This window comes from Pseudorasbora parva, chromosome 5 (assembly GCF_024679245.1).
Source record: "Pseudorasbora parva isolate DD20220531a chromosome 5, ASM2467924v1, whole genome shotgun sequence".
Classification (NCBI taxonomy): domain Eukaryota; kingdom Metazoa; phylum Chordata; class Actinopteri; order Cypriniformes; family Gobionidae; genus Pseudorasbora; species Pseudorasbora parva.
Window position 1 is genome coordinate 14,236,558 of NC_090176.1, and position 21,974 is coordinate 14,258,531.

At 40.0% G+C, this 21,974-nt stretch overlaps 1 protein-coding gene and 1 non-coding gene across 2 annotated transcripts in view; both read right to left on the reverse strand.

Moving 5' to 3' along the window:
- The window catches only part of LOC137075086 (activin receptor type-1C), a 147,115-nt gene that overhangs the window by 90,922 nt on the left and 34,219 nt on the right, over positions 1-21,974 (reverse strand). The window contains exon 2 of the mRNA XM_067443278.1: positions 8,152-8,382. Within this exon, the coding sequence (XP_067299379.1) occupies positions 8,152-8,382 (231 nt within the window). The remainder of the gene's footprint in view (positions 1-8,151; positions 8,383-21,974) is intronic.
- trnaa-agc (transfer RNA alanine (anticodon AGC)) lies at positions 9,621-9,695 on the reverse strand. Its single transcript has one exon. It is a non-coding gene; the product is annotated as a tRNA-Ala (tRNA).

Consider the following 21,974-nt stretch of genomic DNA (forward strand, 5'->3'; position numbering starts at 1 on the left):
AAGCATAATTTTAAATTCATCCAGTTTGGAAACAAGGCTTCTCATATTTAGATGGCAAACTTTGAATCCTCTAATTCTACCAAGTTGGCATAAAGTAACTGGATTTTTTTTTTTAGACATGATGGTCTTTTTTGTGCTCTGACAGGTTTAGAATTAAAGCCTGGGATAACAGGAAGAGAATTAAATGGCAACTGAGGTATAATCGATGTGCCTAACAAAGCGGTTTACCCGCACTTTACGGTACTGGAGCAAGTGAAACACAGATAGTATTATAACTGCAGCAAATCTGGTAAAAAACAGACCTGCAGACATCTGTAATGCCAGATATTTGATGTTAATCTGCAGCAGCGTTTCACAGCTCATTGTGACAGCCGCCATCTTGGAATGAATCTGGCTGTTATTTTAAACGACTCTCTCTGAGAGTTTCAGAGAGACTCCTCTTCTCTGTCTGTCCTTCCCCTCATTCTCACTCTGTGTGTGTGTGTGGGGGGGGGGCATCTCTCTTTGTGTGTGTGTGTGTGTGTGTGTGTGTGTGTGTGTGTGTGTGTGTGTGTGTGTGTGTGTGTGTGTGTGTGTGTGTGTGTGTGTGTGTGTGTGTGTGTGTGTGTGTGTCACAGCAGTGTAACGGAGGCGAGCTAGTGAGAGCTGTGCAGGTAAACTCCCCTCATGTCAAGAGACGCTCTAGTCTAGTGTCTTAAGCAAAAAGTTGCAGCTTAACTCCCATCTGGAAAGCCCCGGGTTTGAGCACCGCCAAGAGCGGGTTGATAATTATTACGATAAATAGGCTTCATGTGTAACAAGCTAATTAAAATACATTCATTATTCACAATATGGAAAGATGAAATAAAACACAATTTGTTAAGAGCATGACTCAAACATGCCATTAATGGGCTTATTCAAATCCTCTTTTATTTAATTTTTTTGTTGTTATTTTCCATTCCGTGTCTCCAATGTATGTTTTAGCAGGGTTTTTTTAAATTTTTTTTATTTATTTATTTAAGAAACAGGGACAGCGTACAATAAACATTAACCTCAATGGTGTAGCCACTTGTGTAGGGTTTGTGTTACAATTTGGAATGAAGACACTTGCCAGGTTATGTGTCAATATAGGCAACTGCTTTATTAATTTATAAATATAAATTTATTTATTTATGTATTTTTGATTACAAGTTACAAAATACACTGTAACATTATTTCAGGCAATTCTAGTTGTATTTTTCATTTATTTATTTCTTAAATTATCCCTTGACTGCATTCTGTCCCGCCATCTAGTAGCGATTTTTTTTGGCCCATAGCCAAATATACTATCACAAACTATTATCGCTTTAGTATGAAAAATAAGTTAAGATCATGCAATTGCTTTATAGACAAACATTAACATATTGTATTGCATTCTGTATTTTATTCTGTATTATGTTTTTGTTAAGAGTCTTGCTGCAGCATTTTGAGAGACGAGTAACCAGAGAATCACTTATGCCTAGATATAGAGGCATTACAATAATCCAACCATGTAAAAACAAAGGCATTCAGTTGGACAATAGCCCATAACTTTCAACCAGGCCATTTCCAAGCTGATTGTTCCCAAACATTATAACCTCAGTCTTGTCCTCATTGGGTTGTAAAAAAATATATATGCTAACCATCCCTTTACCTCAGTCAAGCACTTGTAAAAATTAGCAAAAGATGTACAGCCATCACACTCCAAAGGAAAATCAGTTGTAAATCATCAGCATACAAGTTATATTTAATATTGTATTGCCTAAACATTTACCTTAGGGGTAGCATATATAATGAGAACAGAGTGACAGCAAGAATTGATCCCCAAGAGATAGTTGCAGATGCAGAAACATAGTTTCCAATTTCAACAGAGCATGTCCTGTCATGCAGATAAGAGAAAAAACAATCAAGGGCTACACCATTGATCCCTACATAATCTCTGAATTTTAGAGGCGCTCTATTAAAATAACATGATCTAAGGTATCATGGGCTGCACTTAAATCTAACATTATTAAGGTAACAATTTTCCCTGAATCAATACTTAAGATATTGTTTGAAACTTTTAATAATTCTGATTCTGTACTATGTTTGGTCTTAAATCTAGACAGAAAAATATCCATTATGTTATTTCTTATCAAAAAGTCAAGTTGATTATGGAAAGCTTTCTCTATGATCTTATTAAAGGCAATTTAGCCTGTTTTAGTTAAGGTAAGTTTCTGGTTCCGTAATAGTATGCTTAAACCCTGATGCTGCAGTACCATAACATAAACTACTGTTAATAATCGATAATATACTAGGACCAATAGTGTCTACAACCTCTTTAAACAATCGCGACGGGAGAACATCATAAAGTAAGGTAGACGGTTTTAAATGCAATATTATATTTTCAAGCTGAGCTAAAGTAATCAATTCAAATTTACTCAAACAGTGAGAAGGATTCATTATGTCAGCAACAATATTCCTTACGGGCACAATATTTGAACGAATAAAATCAATCCCAGATAGCATCCCAGATAACATCTAGTCAATGTTGAAATTCCATCAGAACATCATTTTGGTTGAGGTTGAAATTTCGATGCTAAATAATATTGGATCAATGTTGAAAATTCAATGCTAAAATCATATTGGACCAATGTTGAAAATTCATTGCTAAATAATATTGGATCGATGTTTATAATGCTTTTCAGTGTTGAAAAGAATAATTCAATAATCAATACTGATGTTTGGTCAATGCTGCTTATTTCTCCACTGGTGAGGCTTACAGTCAATCTATCTGTCCCATCATTCAACATGTGAAAGCAAATCCAAATCAATTGGGTACATTTCTGTGAATGTGAGCACATTCATTAACCTCAAAGGATATGACGAGTCCGCCAACGAGTGTGTGGATCAACAAAAACCCATAACATAAATTAAACTCAATGGGATGAACCAATTGATTATTATTATTAGTATTATTAATGTTTTAATTGTTGTTTTAAAATCTCCTCCATCATGGAAAACATTTCCAATTCCCTAGTTTTTTTGCTACCTACAGTGCATGCAGCGAGATATACTGTCCTTTATTCTTGTGGTTCCAGTTATATAAATAAATCCAATCAAAGTAATCATCTGTTTTAAATTATTATTATTTAAGATATTTAAGATATTATTATTATTTAAATCAAGTAGAGTTTATAAGCATTTAATATTTATCTAAAGAATACAGGTTTATTAATAAAGAATTTAGAATATTTTTCCCTACCAATTGAATGCGCCACAATCCAATCCAGTAGGTGTCGGCAATGCACCTTCAAGACAACCACCAATCAGATCAAAGTGCAGCTGAATCTGAAAGGACTTCAAACGCGAAAAAGACACAGTACACGACAGCGAGTGTTTTTTAGAGGTAAGTAGAAAAATATTAATACAATTCATCTAAATTTTCATTTAGTGTTTTTATTTATTTTTATTTCTTACAACATGTGTGCTTCTGCTGGGCGAGTCAGAGTGAACTGTGATGTTAATACAGTCACTGAATGCCCTCCGTGCACAACCACCGGCCAGGATAATCGTACGTTATGCTGCCTTCACGTGCTATCGGAATTATCGTAAATATGAGTTTTCGAGGTAAAAATTGCATATGTCGTTTTCACTACTGGGAAGTTCGGAAATAATTTTGATACCCAAGTTCCCGAGATAGGCATGGCATAACCGCTAAAAATGGCAGATGGGAGACAAATTTCTGTTGTGGCAGGTGTTTTATTAGTTTGGTTTTTTCCACAACAATTTCATTGTCTTGTTGTTAAAGTAGTACATATTTACATAAATTAATAATCTAGTTGACCATCATTCCAGAATAGTGAGCAAACTGACTATCTAGATGGTGTGGTAAAAGTAGCCACACAATAGGATCATGTATGGCTGAAAACTATTTACCATTTTAGTCTTTAAGCAGCCTTATCTTGTCTACATTATGCCTTTATTGTGAATGTGATTATAAACAATATGCTTTTGTGTTGTGCTGCTATGTTTGCCAGTGATTCTATGATTTTCTGGGACCGGGAAATGACTGAAATGGTTATAGTGTTTAAATAACATTTTCCAAAGATGCACAAAAGTATGAACCTGGCATCCTCCATTCTTTCCAACAACAAAGCACCTGAACACAACAAGCTCGTAATCACGACTACTGAAGTGGGAAGTAGGAAACTTCCGATAGCACGTGAAGGCAGCATTAATACATTGAGTTTCAGTTTGTTTTTCTACTAAACCCTATCATATTTGTATTCATCTTTATTTCTTAAGATTTGCATCCACTGATTTTACCGAATTCTGACTCCTGCAACTCTTTTTTTCCGTTTGTTGTGAGGTCACCACTCTAATGATCTCATTTGACCTCAAGTTAGTATCTTCTACGGCTACTCACAAATCAGGTAACCAATTAGACCTTGTCTACACACGCTACTGCGCCATGGACACCACTTTAGTTACTCCATTACACACCTCAGACCACTTTCTCATCACTCTTAACCTCATACTGACTCCCAACATAACACACACTCCTCCGCAGATTAGCTTTCAACAAAATCTACACTCCCTCTCTCCCTCTAGCCTGTCCACTATGGTTTCATCTTTACTTCCTCAACCTGCTCAGTTCTCAGCACTGGACGCTAACAATGATACTGGCAAAGAGGAAATGGCGGAAATCTAAAAACTCTACTGACCTTACCTTGTATTAGTCTCTTCTCTTCTTAAATGTCTCAACTGCTAAAACAACATACTACCACAACAAAATCAACAATTACTCTGACTCTCGCACACTCTTCAAAACATTCTTCTCTCTTCTTTGTCCTCCCCCTCCTTTATCAACTCTTACAGCTGATGACTGCATCATTTTTCACCAACAAAACCTCCCTCATCAGCAACCAGTTCTCCTCACCACAAACTGACAAGCACATCTCAACAACTAAAACACACACACTCCCATCCTTCTCTCTACTCTCCAAGGCAGATATTTCTAAACTCCTCCTCTCCAATCACCCTACTACCTGTCCACTTGATCCTATAACCTCTCCCCTCCTTCAGGCCATATCTTCTTCAATTACTCCTGCACTCACTCACTCACATTGTCAACACTTCTCTTCACACAGGAACCTTTCCCACAGCATTTAAGCAGGCTCGGGTAACCCCACTGCTTAAGAAACCCTCTCTGAATCCTGCACTTTTAGAGAACTACAGACCGGTATCCCTTCTACCTTTCATTGCAAAGACACTTGAGCGAGTTGTGTTCAGTCAACTCTCTATGTTTCTTTAACAGAATAACCTCCTGATAATTTGAGAAAGACATTTTAATAATTTGATATAGACTCTCTAAAAATTATTTTAGATGCTTGAATATCTAATATATTAAGAATAGATACTTGAATATCAACTAGATACTAAAAATATTGTAAGATCTGGCCACTGTGGAAGCCATATGTTTATAGTAAACTAATTTGTTTGTGATTATTTTTAACACCAGTTTGAGATTATTTGAGCTTTGTGTAATGGCATGTTTTCATGCTGGAAGTAGCCATCAGACTGTGTTATTTATGGCAAATTCTAACCCTGTCATCTGAATGTTGCAGCAGAAATTGAGAAATGTTGCAGCAATGTTTTTCCAATCTTCTTTTGGACAATTTTGGTGAACTGTAGCCTCAGTTTCCTCTTCTTAGTTTATAGGACTTTGCTTCAAGGTTGGACTTGTTAGATGCAGAACTTGTGCAGACCTTGATTGTAATGAGTGTTTTTTTAAGTTACTGTTGCCTTTCTATCAGCTTGAATCTGGCAATTCTTATCTTATGTCTGGCATCTACAAGGCATTTTCATCCTCAGAACTGCCGCTCACTGAATATTTTGTCGTTTTTTTCCCATTCTCTGTAAACCCTAGAGATAGTTGCACAAGAAAACCCCTGAAGATCAGCAGTTTCTGAAATATCCCAGACCAGCCCGCCTGGTACCAACAACCATGCCGCAATAAAAGTCACTTACTTCACCTTTCTTCTCCATTCTGATGCTCAGTTTGAACTTCAATAGATTGTCCTGATTATGTCTACATACCTTAATGCATTGAGTTGCTGCCATGTGACAGGCTGATTAGATATTTGTGTTAACTGTGTTTGTGTTTGTATTAATTGTGGTAAATTTTGGATTCAACAAATACATGTGACAATGGCAGGAGAAGACATGGCACTTGCACTACACGCTACATGTTTAGCATATCTATCTCCGTTGGTAAACAGGGCTTCACATGTCAATCAATCAATCAACTTTATTTATATAGCGCTTTTACAATGACGATTATTTCAAAGCAGCTTCACAGTGTTAAACAGGACAATATTGCAACAAAATTTGATTTGGCTGTACAGTTGTTCTGGAGAAAACAGTGATGCTATCAGCTTATTTTAATTTATCATATAGCGACAATGTTGGCAGATCAGTATTATAGTTTATATAATTAAATAAGACCTAATTAATTAATTGTATTTATATATTTAGTTAAATAACTTGGATCATAATTTTAGTGTCCCCAACTGTGTGATAAATGTAAGGAAATAATCAGGCTGACAGAGAAGATTTCACAATTTGAGACTTTACACATCCAGACTTTATGTGAGAGTAGTGAGAATGTAACAGCTTTAGACAATAATTTGGATCCGACTAGCTTAGTGAACTCTTGTATATTGTTCTGTTCTGGCTGTAGCACCCGTGCAGCAGGGCTGGGTGACGATGAGAAAGCATTGTCGCGAATCTAAAAACCACCCTTCACAACCCTTCGTTTAACGCCTCATCCGAAAGACGGTGCTCTTTGACAGTATAGTGTCCCTATTACTAAACTGGGGCGTTAGGACCTACACAGACCACAGGGTGAGCGCCCCCTGTTGGCCTCACTAACACCTCTACCACTAGCAACCTGGTTTTCCCAGTTGGTCTCCCATCCAAGTACTGACCAGTATCAGCCCTGCTTAGCTTCCGTGCGAAACCAGTCTTGGGTTAGAGAGTGATATGGCTGCTGGCAATATGGTGATAGTTAACATGTTTGTGTAGGTTTTATTCCTTTTGACTGCTGTGCTTATTTATGCCAGCAGCCATATCACCCTGTAGCCCAAGACTGGTTTCCCACTGAAGCTAAGCAGGGCTGAGCCTGGTCAGTACCTGGATGGGATGGGTGGGTCCTAAAGCCCCAGTATAGTGATGGGGACACTATACTGTCAAAAAGCACCGTCTTTCGGATGAGACATTAAACCGAGGTCCTGACTCTCTGTGGTCCTTAAAAATCCCAGGATGTCCTTCGATAAAGAGTAGGGGTGTAATCCCGGCATCCTGGCCAAATTTGCCCATCGGCCCCTGTCCATCATGGCCTCCTAATAATCCCCATATAATGATTGGCTTAATCACTCTGTCTCCTCTACACCAATCAGCTGGTGTGTGGTGGGCGTTCTGGCGCAATATGGCTGCCATCGCATCATCCAGGTGGATGCTGCACATTGGTGGTGGTTGAGGAGATTCCCCCTTCTATATGTAAAGCGCTTTGAGTGCCTAGAAAAAGTGCTATATAAATGTAATGAATTATTATTATTATTATTATTATTATTATTATTATTATTATTATTATTATTATTATTAATAATAATAATAATAATAATATTATGCTACATAAATTATTTTTGGACTATAAATATTAACTATAATTTCTATAATTAACGATAATTTCTATAATTTCTTAGTTTCCAACTGGAATCAGGTGATAAGTGCGAGGGTAATGTTTCAGGTCAGTGAGGACGTTTTAAAATAGGACACAATATTAACCGTATTAACAACCCTTGGGGTGCCCTCTAGTAACCCAGCCTGCCTTGTTATGTCATATTGGTAGAAGAAGAGGATCAACACTTCTAATGTGTCGGGAATGGGACCTGATTAGACATGATTTTATATAAAAATAATTTAAGTTTAATTTCACTGAACAAAGAAATATATGTTATTCTGTACACAAAATCGGTAAAAACAAAACACACACTAACACAAATGTACTGTTGTTAATAACTGTTAATGATCTTTAAATCTAGCATTCTTTAGAACCAAACAGTTTCAGAATTAGAACACAACATGAGAGTTGGCAATGGCATGTCATACCTGGATTGAAGTGCAGAGTCTCATTGTTACAGAAGTCTGTAAAGCAGCAGTTGCGTTTGTAGACGTTTCTGGAGCTGTGGCAGAACACCTGACCCTTGAGCTGTGATGGGGACATGCAGGACTTCACTGGCTCCTCCTTCCCATTTATGAGCATCACTGAGTTCCAACACGCTCCTTCTGCTTCCGTCTCACAAGTGTGGTTAACACACAAGTGACATACACACTTTAAGGCTGAGAAAAAAGATTTACAGATTGATATTTGGCAGGAGAAAAGTCACTGTCACACCTTTTATTTTGATGAAACAAATTTGTAATGGTTCTTTAGGCACGTAAAACAATTGTTAACATTAACGGTTGCTGAATAAAATTAATGTATTGTCATTGTATGTACACCAATGAAACAATGAATCATAAATATTACATGTCATACCATATACAATTAAATTCCTTAATTTGAAGTAAGGATGCGAAGAATGCAAATTTAGAATTAAGGCAACAAAATGCAAATAAATTAAATTAATTTAACTGCTGTAAGTGGTCATTAATAATGTATTTATTAAAAATAAATAATTTTACAGCATGAATTACATATAATAATTTGCTACAAACAACAGAGGACACTAATCAATCTTTTAAAAAAATACACAAATGTATATATTTTTATTTATTATTACAAATCCGATTCAAAAAGTTATGACACTACAAATTTTGAATAAAAAAAGAAATGATAATAATAACAATTATTTAAAAATCTCCTAAACTTATATTTTATTCATAATATAATATAATATAATATAATATAATATAATATAATATAATATAATATAATATAATATAATATAATATAATATAATATAATATTGAAAGTCATTTTGGATTTCATCAGAGTTAAGCATTCCAAAATAGTTGGGACAGGTAGCAATAAGAGGCTGGAAAAGATACATTTACATATTACCAATTTGCAACTTATTAGGTCATTTGGCAAAACGATTTGGTGTAGTATAGTGAAGGAGAAAGGAGTTTCTCCGAGAAAAATTGCAAAGCGTTTGAAGTTATCATCATCTACAGTGCATTCAAGTTCAAGTTCAAGAGTTTTATTTGTCACATACACAGTTATATACAGAATACAACCGGCAGTGAAATGTAAACAGGTCCGCTCCATGGACAGCAAATAACAATTAACAAAAATTAACAAAAAAAAGCACAATAAATTATAAAATAGGAATAGGATAAGGTGCTATATATACACATTTGTAGAATTATGAATAGAAGAAAAACGAGATGTGGAATAAAATAAGTGAGATAAAGTAAACTGGAGACTATAAAAATAAATACGTGGATAATGGAAGTGCAGGAGTGTAATTTGCAAACAGCATTATTACATTTACATTTATGCATTTGGCAGACGCTTTTATCCAAAGCGACTTACATTGCATTCAAGGTACACATTTTACATTATTGTCAGTTCTTGCTTTCCCTGGGAATCGAACCCATGACCTTGGCGTTGCTAGCGCCACGCTCTACTGGTTGAGCTACAGGAAAGCCTGTATCATTATACTCATTATAATGAGTAGTTACATGAAACACAAGAATAAAGTGCAGTGCAATATCAGTATGTGAGTTTGTTAGTACTGAAGTGAGGTGAAGTCACATGTTGTTAAGTGACAGCGTTCAGGAGTCTGATGGCCTGTGGGAAGAAACTCCTCCAGAGTCTCTCAGTTTTGGCCATCAGGCTACGGAAGCGCTTGCCAGATGGCAGCCGGGTGAAGTGGGGGTTGGCCGGGTGATTAATGTCCTTGATGATTTTTGTAGCTCTACCTCTGCATCGTTTGATGTAGATGTCCTGCAGAGACGGGAGAGCTGACCCTGAGATGCGCTCGGACAAGCGCACCACTCTTTGCAGGGCTTTGCAGTCGTGACTGGTGCTGTTACCATACCACGCTGTGATGCACTGGGTCAGTAAACTTTCTATCGCCCCTGAATAGAAAGTTTTCAGGATAGCTGGTGAGACCCGGAATTTCCTGAGCTGGCGCAGGTGGTACAGTCTTTGCCTGGCCTTTTTCACCTGAGACTGGATATGTGCAGTCCAGGTCAGGTCCTCGGAGATGTTCACACCCAGGTATTTGAAGCTGCTCACTCTCTCTACTGGTGTCCCGCTGATCATGAGATGCCCGTATGACCGTTGCTGTCTCTTCCTGAAGTCCACAATCAGTTATTTGGTCTTGTTCACATTCAGAAGGAGACAGTTGTCTTGGCACCATGATGTCAGTTGCTCCACCTCATCCAAGTATGCGGTCTCATTGTTGTTAGAAATGAGGCCCAGGACAACAGTATCATCCGCAAACTTGATGACAGAGGTGGAGCTGTGTGTGGACAAACAGTCATGCGTGTAGAGAGAGTAGAGCAGGGGACTGAGGACACAGCCCTGTGGAGCACCCACACTCACGGTGATGGAGGTGGAGGTGAACTGTCCAACTCTCACCACCTGAGGTCTGCCAGTGAGGAAATCTTCAATCCAGTGACAGAGAGAAGAGTTCAGTCCGAGATCCAGGAGTTTGTTAGTTAGCTTAATGGGAACTATGGTGTTAAAGGCTGAACTATAGTCAATAAATAGCAGTCTTACATAGTTCCCATTCTTGCTGTCGATGTGTGTGAGGGAGGAGTGGAGGACATGAGAGATGGCATCTTCAGTCGATCTATTGGGACGATAGGCTAACTGAAGAGGGTCCAAGGTGTCAGGGATGGAGGAGCAGATGTTGTTTTTGATGAGTCTCTCAAAGACCTTCATGACTAAAGACGTGAGAGCCACTGGGAGATAGTCATTTAGGCAAGAGGGTTTACTGTTCTTATGGACAGGGATGATGGTGGATTTTTTGAATGAGGTTGGGACCACAGATGTAGCACGGGACTCATTGAAGATGGATGTGAGGAGTCCGGCGAGCTGATCAGCACAGGACCGCAGGACACAACCTGAAACGCCATCCGGACCAGCAGCTTTCCTAACATCCACACGCTTGAGTGTCCTACGAACCTCATCCTCCGAGACAGAGATCACGTGATTGTTGCAGCTCTGAGTGATCCGCGCTGCCGCGATTGCCATCAAAGCGAGTGTAGAAAGAGTTTAACTCACAAGCAACGGATCAGCTCTCACTTCTCTGTAATAATATTTTTATTACATTTTCTTGAACACACAACAATGTACATCACATGTCTCAGCTCTCACTTCTACAGAGGATTTCGTTCCAAAAGCACAGATGGTCCTCAGTCCCTGCCACATCCGCCGGGAGTCGTTGAGTTGGAAATAAAGTTGAGTTGGACTCCACGCAATCCCTATAAATTTGAGTTGGACTTCACTTAATCCCTATAACGGAGCTTTGCGGCTTTAACGGCGCGTCGGAGAGCATAACAGGATGATTTATAATCACTCATATTCCCTGTTAGTAGACCGGTTTTGTATGCGGCAGTGCGGGCGTTCACTGCAGCGCGGATTGAACTGTCCACCCACGGTTTCTGACTAGAGAAGGACGTTATAGTTATTGTTTGTGTGGCTTCCTCTGTCAGTGTGTTGATGAAGCAGAGCGCCATATCAGTGAACTCGCTGACGTCCGATGAACTCGCCCGGAACATTTCCCAGTCAAAGTCATCGAGAGCTGCCTGTAGCGTGATCTCTGAATGAGGCGACCAGCGTTTAACTTCCCGCCTCACCGGAGGTTCCTGAACGAGCCTTTGTTTAAAAGGTTCCTACCACTCCCTTCCGAGATCAGGTAGTGAACCTGCAAGCTCTGCCTTCGGAGGAGGCAGACCCAGCCCTAGCTTTGCTGTGTCCGGTCCGCGCTCTTCGTGCTTACATCGACCAGACCCAAAGCTTTCGGACCTCAGAACAACTCTTCGTCTGTTACGGAGGCCAGCAGAAGGGAAAGGCTGTCTCCAAGTAGAGGTTAGCCCACTGGATAGTGGATGCTATAGTCTTGAATTACCAGTCCCAAGACGTGCCTTGACCGTTCGGAGTAAGAGCACACTCCACTAGGAGTGTTGCTTCTTCCTGGGCACTGGCTCAAGGTGCCTCGCTGACAGACATATGTAGAGCTGCGGGCTGGGTGACACTTAACACGTTCACTAGATTCAATAGCCTCCGTGTAGAGCCGGTATCTTCCTGCATCCTCGCCCCCAGTGGCCAGGAGCATTAAGTGCCCGTTCTAAGTGTCGGCATGCAAACGCCACTCCTGCCCTCTGGGCCGGATACGTTCGTCTATTGTCTCCAGTTGTGTTCCCCGGGAAACCGGCTAATCCTGTCGAGCTCCTCCGTCACCCCATCGGTGTCAGACGTTGCGGACCGTCTGACACCAGGCCTCCACCCGTATGCTTGTGAAACGTGGTTGTAGGCTGGATTCCATATGTAGCGGTTTCTTCACGGCAACCCCATATGTGTATTCCTCCATGGTACCAGCTACCCTTTGGGCTAGCCTCGTGTCTTCCCTGGACAGACCCCGCTCTGTCGTCTCTGGGCGTGTTCTTTCCCCCCTACAATTAGGTTGGAACCACCACAGAGACTGCCATATGTTGCACTACCTTGCCAGGTTAGTCCTTATGTGTACTCTACCACCATGCCCTTAGGGGGCCATGGTCCGCGGCTTTCCATCTCCCGAGACAGGCACGCTCTCCCAGCGTTATCCAATAGTCATTCTGAGTGGGTCTTGAAGAAACAGCAGTGACTGTCCTCCCTGCTTGGAGCCCTGGCTTCCGTACCATACTAGACGGCACAGTGTGCTCAAGCAGGACACCGGAAGGGCCAGCATCCTGCCGTTTTCAATAGGGATCCCAATTCGTCGGTTCAGTTCTGACGTACGTTGAACGTGACCAACTGAAAGGGAACATCTCGGTTATGTATGTAACCCTCATTCCCTGGAGGAGGGAACAGAGACGTCCGTCCCGTCGCCAGGTGCTGTGCTTCCGCTGGGAGTCCGAGTCACTAGTCGGCTCCTCAGCAGAAAAAGCGCTGATCTACCATTCCACTTCCTGTTTTATACCCCCGGCTGAGCGTGGAATATGTGGATTGCATGCCAAATTTCATTGGCTCGTTTTTATACACTCGAAGTCTCTAAAGTCTCTAAAGTCAGATCTCAATTTGTCGGTTCAGTTCTGATGTACGTCTCCGTTCCCTCCTTCAGGGAACGAGGGTTACATACGTAACCGAGACGTTTTTGTATAAAATCTTCTATAATCTATAATAACATTAACCATATTCCATGTTTCCTCCAAACAAAGTTTTCTTAAGTATCAAAACAGGCACATCAAAGGTCAAGGAAAAACATTTATGAATTGTGTGTTGCACAAACATGTTCATTCAACAGAATCACTTATTTGAGATAAATTACCTGTTTTTCACAATTTTAAGATTTTTTTTTTTTTTTACAGAATTTAAAGAGTACTGGTAGCCTAGCCCAATTAATGAGTTGATCTCCCCTCCTTCTCACAGACTGTTTCATCATATGAGGTGATGATGCTGTTTTTACTCAGTGAGCTTCAAGAATTAAAAAAAAAATTAAAATAGAGATCACAATTCTCCCACGATTCTAAACGACAAAAAGTTAGTTGCTGCAGTCTACTTACAAACAGTTTTGCGCACATTACTTCTAGGGATAAACCAAATCCAGATTTTTGTGGTTCAGCCGAATACCGAATCCACTGGTTAAGATTCTACCGAAACCAACACCGAATCTTACTCCCATCCTCAGTCTATTTTCACAGTAAACACATTAATGATGTAAACAATGTCCACAGCAGTGTATGGGGATGCTCAAATTGACCAATTAATACTATCAGTTAAATGGTTTAATTGCTTTTTTTAAATGCTTTGTTTGTTTGCTCACTCAAAAATATACTGTATTTGTTCATTCAAAGAGCGAATCAACACGTGCAACCACATGTCTAACCAGACATATTTCGCAAAATGAAGCAATGGGAAAGAAGAAGCCTACTGTGTGGGACTATTTTGACAGAAAGAGCAATGAAGTTGCTTGCAAAATATGCTACATACGTGGTATTAAAATACAGCAGTAATACAAGCTCCTGACTTGTGGAAAGCAAAAGAAAGGCAATTTCCAGAGGTTGGCCACTCTAGCGATGTGTTATCTCTGTATTCCCAGGGCATTAGTACTATTTTAAAGTTTACTAAAGTAAACATTGTCACGTATGGTCTTCTCACTACTTTTTCCTGATGGTTTATAGAACAATTACCCTAAGTCACCCTCTGTTGCGTCAAAGAACAACACAGCGCGACCGCAGAAGGCACGCGTGTACAGTCTGCAGAGGCTCATGCTGCGGACAGACAAAAGTATATATAAGACTTGAGGGTTGTTTTCTGCCATGGGTTTAACTGTCAATAGGCTGCGCTCCAGACTCCATATATATATGTGTGTGTGGATTGAGGTAGGCCTGAACTGAAAATAATGACTTTGTGGTATTGTAAAATCTATTACATTAATTCATGTAATTTATACATTGTAAAATCAAGATTAAGTTGGAACTATATATCTTACGTAAAATGTACACAATTTACTAATATAATAAATTAACTGAGAAGAAAGATTAAATTTAAAAAAAAATATTTTATTTTAGAGTAAATACTATTTAATGGTTTTATAGTCACAGCACATTCACCTAAAAATACTAACTAAATTTTAATCTGAAAAGCAAAGTGCATTTGAATCCGCCCGCTCGTATATATTTTTGTTTGTTTGTTTGTTTTTTTCAAAAACATCCCGCTTGTTCAGTGGTGGCAAAGACGGTCGCTTGTACATGGCTGGCTTATTCTCGGTAAGTTTTGACTTTTCTATTTTAGATTTGAGAAAACAACTATGTTTATTACCACGAACAGATGCATTTTTCATTCGTTAATGTCTCCAGGTATTACTGGGGGTTTTTGTTTGTTTGTTGTTGTTTTCTGGGGGGTGGTTGTTCATTTTTTGTTTGTTTGTTTTTTTGTTTATTTTTTGAACAATTACATTTTGGCTAAAAATGTGTTGTAACGCAAGCGTTAGAAAATGGGCAAAAGAGGTGGGACGTGGGCGGAGCTGAGGTGACGTGACACGATGACTAACAGACAGCTGATAAATGGCTATCCACCTGTCACTCAAAGTGCCCACGCCCTTAATTATGCAGAACTTTAAGGCTTTATATAATAAATGTGTTTCACCCCCCTCACAGTTGTCATGAAGGGCAAAATTAGCTGTATGGACCAAAACCACAATTTGTACCAGGCTGTAAACATGTCTTTTTGAGGCATTTTAACATGCTCAATGAGATTCTGCTCCCTTCTGGAGCCTGTCAAAGAGGCGGAATGTGGGAGGAGCTTAGGTGATGCATTGACTAACAGACAGGATAAATGGCTATCCACCTGTCACTTAAAAAGACCACGCCCTTAATTATGAAGAACTTTCATTTTTAATCTTTAAATTTCTGATGGTAAACTGAAGATATATTGTATACAAAGTTGTAGAAAGTACTTTAAGTTTTGTATAGAACAATTTATTTTCATTTACACATTTTAATTTACATGACAAGAAAATATATGTATAGAAGATTTTGTACAAATTATAACTTGCATTACAAAAATAAACAATGTGGCCTACAGAACAACCACTTCATTTTTATTTAGCCTATACATTTCAAGTTAACGAAAATTAACAATAGACAGCAATTACTTTGTTACATTTACAGATAACTTGCATTACATAATAATAATAATAATAATAATAATAATAATATAGAAAAATTGTTCTGTGCATCTCAGCCACAAGTTAAGAGAGAATTAGGCCTACATAAATAAAAAGAAATATCTAACTTCCTGTTGTTTTCCATATTTCATACCAGAAGACTTTAGGTATTGGGCTGTTAAATGCATCTACAGAATTGTGGACATTTATTTACTCAATATGAAATAAACTCAAAGTAATAATGCTGCATATTTCCTGAACACTATATCTGTATAGAATATATGTATAGAAGTATAGAAGTATAATTGACCGGTCTGCACCTGACTGGTGCATTTATCTGCAGTTTATTTATTCACTCCATTATTGTAACTGTGTGAACTGTAGCAATTTATGTTTTTAAGCTTATTACCTTCTTTTTTTCTGAACACACAAACATTCTGCGCACATTTTAAAGCAGATGCAAATATGTCATTATATAATCCATATATGCAACTCATGCTATATATTCCAAGCATTCTAAAGGTATACTTAGGGTTTGAGAAGCAAACCTAAATTGCAAGTTATTTTTGGCTTTAATGAAAATCTTGTTTTGCAGTTCTGTGTGCTGTATGAGTCCTTGCACTGCACACAAGCACCCTTTTGAGATATCAATTATAATCAATTTTAATAAAACACAAGGCATAAATCATAAAATAATAGAGTATGTATTTTAATATCTGTTGTTCTCTGGTTGTCTGGTTGCAATGCATTATTCTTTTCTTGTTGTATAAGTGTAAGTGTAGCAGGTGTGCTTTAAGAATTTTGTGATTCCACTTGTCATGACAATTTTTGGGTTTTCCCTTATCTTTCCGACCGCCATGCAGATTTGGGGGGTGGGCACACTTTGCTACTTCCCAGTCTGCATGAGATTTCACAGCGGTAGGTCGCATAAGTTTATGTTGTGACTTATAAAGGGCCGCATATTGTGTAATTGATTAGTTTACACAATATACATGTATGGTTGTCCCTCTGTAATGTGTAATCATATGCTTCATTGCTTTATCTTCTTTCTTTAAGTGTTTTTCCTAACTTTAGTTTAATCTTTATCTTTCTCAGCGTCGTGCATTGCTGCCGCGCGCTGTTCTAATTGCTGCACGAGTCCTCATATATATCTCTGTTATACCAGGTACATGAGTTATTGTTAAGAGTTCTTAAAATGTGCTTTTGTAAAAGTATATTTGCCCAGTCTGCATGAGACTTCACAGCGCGTCGTGCATTGCTGCCGTGCGCTGTTCTAATTGCTGCACGAGTCCTCATATATATCTCCGTTATACCAGATCAATAAAAAGGACTTGATGGGAGAAAGAGTTTGTGAGTAATTCCTGAAAAAGATAACACAACGCAGATAATACACCGCTACAACTGGTGCCGTTATCGTTCCTTTACTCTTCGTGGGATCGGACGGACTTATGCACGCGAGTGAAGGCGTTGCCGGGGAGACAGGATTGAGTGCACCGCTGCAACGTGACTGAGTGGATGAGAGGTTCGCCATTTGTAGAAAATATCGCCATTTGTAGAAAAGATAATGTGAACTGACATATCTCTGATAACAGAAAAATAATGAAGTGCTTACTGGACTGAAACATATTAATAATTGACTTTGATAATATTGTAGAAAAAAAAAACAGAGAAAAGATTTTTTTTTAAAAAGTGTTATTTTGATTGGAAAATCAGATACTGATATGGAAGGGACTGATGGTCAGATAAATATGGGAAGAGGAAGGGGTGTACTGAGGTTTGTTCAAGCACATCAGACAGGTGGAACTGATAGAATTAGTCCACTTTCCTCAACACCAATTCACTCAAGACATGTTAATATGCCGACACCTACTGTGACTCAGTCTTGTGCCGTTTCAGATGATTCTGTGCACTTTTCTGATTTTAATGCTGTGCCAGTACATCTGATTAATGACATAGTGAAACAAATAGGCAGCAGCATTGGCCAGAACATTGTTACCTGTCTTGAGTCTGAGTTTTTTGGCCAAAACAAGCAAAGTGATTCGGCTATAAATATGAGTGATTTGTCAAAAGTCAATTTAATTGTTAAACAAGACGTCAATGAGCCCCCGCACTTCAGAGGCGATGGGGAAGAGAAAATGAGTGTTGATGAGTGGGTGGAGACAGTAAAAGTATAATTGAAAAAGCGCGAAGTGCCCTTGAAAGACCAGGCCGACGAAGTACTGACAAAGATAAAGGGCAAAGCACGTGATGTAGTAAAGGTGGGACTGAGAAGTAACCCTATGATTGATCTCAGTAATGGTCCAAAACCAATTTTTGACCTGCTCAAACAGCACTGCAGTGATACTGTGTATTCATGCATGCCTTTGGCAGATTTTTACACCACCTTGCCTTTGAAAAATGAGAAACCATTTGACTACTGGATTAGGCTGCACAATGCTATTGACGTTGCTGGAGAGGGACTGAAGAGACAGGGAAAAACTCTTGATGACCCTTTGCGTGAAGCAACTGTCATGTTCATTCAGAATTGCCCTGACCTAGTACTTGCTTTAATATTCAAGTGTAAGCCACTGGACGAATGGTCTGCAGCTGATGTGCAGATTAGATTGGATGAGTATCAAAGGGAGAATAAGCTCCTACAACGCAAGTCTAATGTGCAAGTGAGTGGCATTGCGTGTCATGCGCAGTCAACGGACATTTTGCGTGTTCATGGCCGAAATTTGGTGAAAAATACAGCAGTAGCGCCACCTCAGGATGCTGAGCAGAGTAATCAGGATCAGTCTTTGAGTCGCATGATCAGTCTTTTGGAACAAGTTTTGGACCAGGGTCCTTGTCAGCAGGCAACAAGGGTGTACAGACCTCCGCGTAAAGTGAGGAGTGGTGTGGCCAAACAAAGTGCAACATGTGACATATGTGGTGATGGAAGTCATGATACTTTTTCACACTGTCGAATAGATCGTCTGTGCTTTAACTGCCATGCCCCTGGACACAGAGCATCAGCTTGTTCTGTCGGAACTGACCACAAACCACAAATTCAGCAGAGCAGTTCTGATGCTGGACAGCCAGGAAACTAGATGGCCCACATGAGGAGGGGACTAGTGGTGGGCCATGCATTTTGTCCCCTGGTAGCGAAGATATTGATTTGGCGTCTGTTTATTCTGAGTTTTGCAGTAGTGTTGATGACAAGACAAAAGTGATCTTTCAAAATGTGCAGAGACTCAGCACCGATGAAAATTTGTTCTTTACTGATGTTTTAGTACAGAATGTCGTTTCTCTTCGAGGCATGCTGGACAGCGGGTCTATGGCCTGTACTATGAGTACACAAGCTTTGTCCAAACTCATAGAAGCAAAAGTACTCACCTCAGAGGAGATATCTCCAACACTACTCACACTGATTGGCTGTGGTGGTGGTCAGAAAACGAGTCCACTAGGAGTATGTGATGTACCGATGAAGGTGTTCAACTGCACCTTCTCGGTACCTGCATTAATTGTTGATGGGCAAAACACTGACCTAATTCTGGGAAGTAATGTCATAAAACATCTCATTCATGACATGAAAATATCAGGTGATTTTTGGAAAAGAGTGTCTGACTCACACAGCAAAGATTCTGATACAGGAGCTTTGATTCAACTTTTGTGTAATGTTGAGTCATGGAAAGGAACGGACCAACCAACTAAAGTAGGAACTGTAAAACTGAAACATGCTGTCATTTTGGAGCCCATGCAAGAACATATAGTGTGGGGAAAGCTGGTGAGTGATAAGAGCTTATCTGCGGGCAGTACAGTTGTTGTGGAGCCCTGCACAGTACGCACTGCACCGAGAAATGTGTTGGTGGGCAGGATAGTTGTGTCCTTATGGGGGGATGGCAGTACACCAGTTAAAGTGATCAACCCATCGAACAAACCCGTCTGTCTAAAACGAAACTGCAAGCTGGCTGATGTATACACCTGCGTAGCTCTTGAAGACTTTGATGTTGACTGTCTTGGCATGTCTGTTGAACAAATGAAAAATTTGCAGTTTAATGATATGGAGATTGAAAGCCAGAGTAAATCCAGTGCCGAACAGTGCGAGACTAAGAGACATCAATGCACACCACATGGTCTGACTGGCTCAAAGCTGTCTAGCCTGGGACTCCAGGATATCGACATAAGCTCCAATTCGTTAACACCTTACTGGAAAGCCAGGTTGGCTGAATTGTTGATCAAGTATGAGTCGATATTTTCACGTCATGGACTGGACTGTGGTAAGGCCAAAGGCTTCGTTCACAGAATCTGCTTAAGTGATACTAAACCTTTCAGGCTTCCTTACAGAAGATTGTCACCATCACACTATGGGAAGCTGCGAGAGGCCTTGGATGACATGGAGGAACGTGACATAATCAGAAAGTCAATGAGTGATTATGCATCGCCCCTGGTGTTAGTCTGGAAAAGGAATGGTGATCTGCGGCTGTGCACAGACTTCCGCTGGCTGAATGCACGCACCGTCAAAGATGCCCATCCTCTTCCTCATCAAGCGGATGCGCTTGCGGCTCTGGGTGGTAATGCATTCTTTTCCACAATGGACTTAACATTGGGTTATTATAATGTAGAAATGCATGAGGATGACAAGAGATTCACAGCTTTTACTACGCCATTTGGCCTATATGAATATAATAGGCTTCCACAGGGCCTGTGCAATAGTCCTGCGACATTCATGAGGATGATGAGGAACATATTTGGCGATCAGAACTTCATGAGCATGCTGTGCTATCTCGATGACATCCTTGTCTTCGCTCCTGATGAACAGCTTGCTTTGGAACGACTAGAGATGGTATTTCAGAGACTTCAGACTCACAATTTGAAATTGTCGCAAAAGAAGTGTCATTTCATGAAACCTTCCGTGAAGATCCTTGGCCACATTGTGAGTAGTGAGGGCATAGCTACCGATCCTGAAAAGGTCAAAGCTATTGTTGACATCACAGAACAGGATCTTATGGAAGATGGCACTGACATTCCATCACAGACAAAAATAAGGTCGTTTTTGGGGATGGTGGTTTTCTACCAGCAATATATTGAAGGCTGTTCTTGTATTGGTAGACCCCTCTTTGCATTAACATCTGGCAGGAAGAAAGCGAGGCATACCAAAGGACAGAAACGAGTGATGGCAGGCAGAAAACTTACCTCCTCGGACTGGACCCAGGAATGTAGAGATGCCTTCAATGCACTGAGACAGGCTTTGCTTCAGAGAGTCATCTTGGCACATCCAGATTTTAGTAAGCCCTTCTTGTTGTCTGTTGACGCTTCTAGTAGGCTTGGAGCAGTGCTTTCTCAGGTAGTGGTGGGTGAAGAGGTTGCTCGTCCCATAGCCTTTGCTAGCAAGTCCCTTATTTTGCCCTATCAAAATATCCAGCACACAGGCTCGAGTTTTTTGCTCTCAAATGGGCAGTTTGTGACAAATTTAGTCACTGGCTCAAAGGTCAGCAGTTCACGGTGTGGACAGACAACAACCCACTGACCTACATTCTTACAAAACCCAAGTTGGATGCGTGTGAGCAAAGATGGGTTGCAAAGCTTGCTCCATATAATTTCAACATCAAATACATTCCTGGGCCTAAGAATGTAGTCGCAGATGCCCTCAGCCGTGAACCGTTTGTGCATCCCAGTGTGTTCCACTGACTTACCAGAGTGCCCTATGGTGCTCTCTAGGAGGATTCTCAGGTACTGCATAAAGAGAACGTCCAAGATGTTTTCCGCTGGTCATGTCACCCTTTTGAGAAACAAGCGCGAGACAAGCCCTGTTCAGATATTGAAGTGAATGCTGCTTTATCTAGGCAGTCTAGTATTTCTCACGAAGACATTTCTGCCATTCTGTACAGCAGTAAACAACAGGAAAATCATGTTCAGCCATATGCTTACCTGCTTCCTCAGCTGCTAGAGTCGATTATTCCATCTCATTTGGCTGATGGTCCAGTACTGTCAAGGCAGGAGCTGACAGACTTACAACATGCTGATCCTGACCTGAACAGAGTGCTTTTGTTTGTGGAGCGCAAACGTAGGCCGTCTAGGAGAGAGAGAAACAAGGAATCACCTAGTGTTCTTCGGTGGTTGAGAACCTGGAACAGACTATCAGTG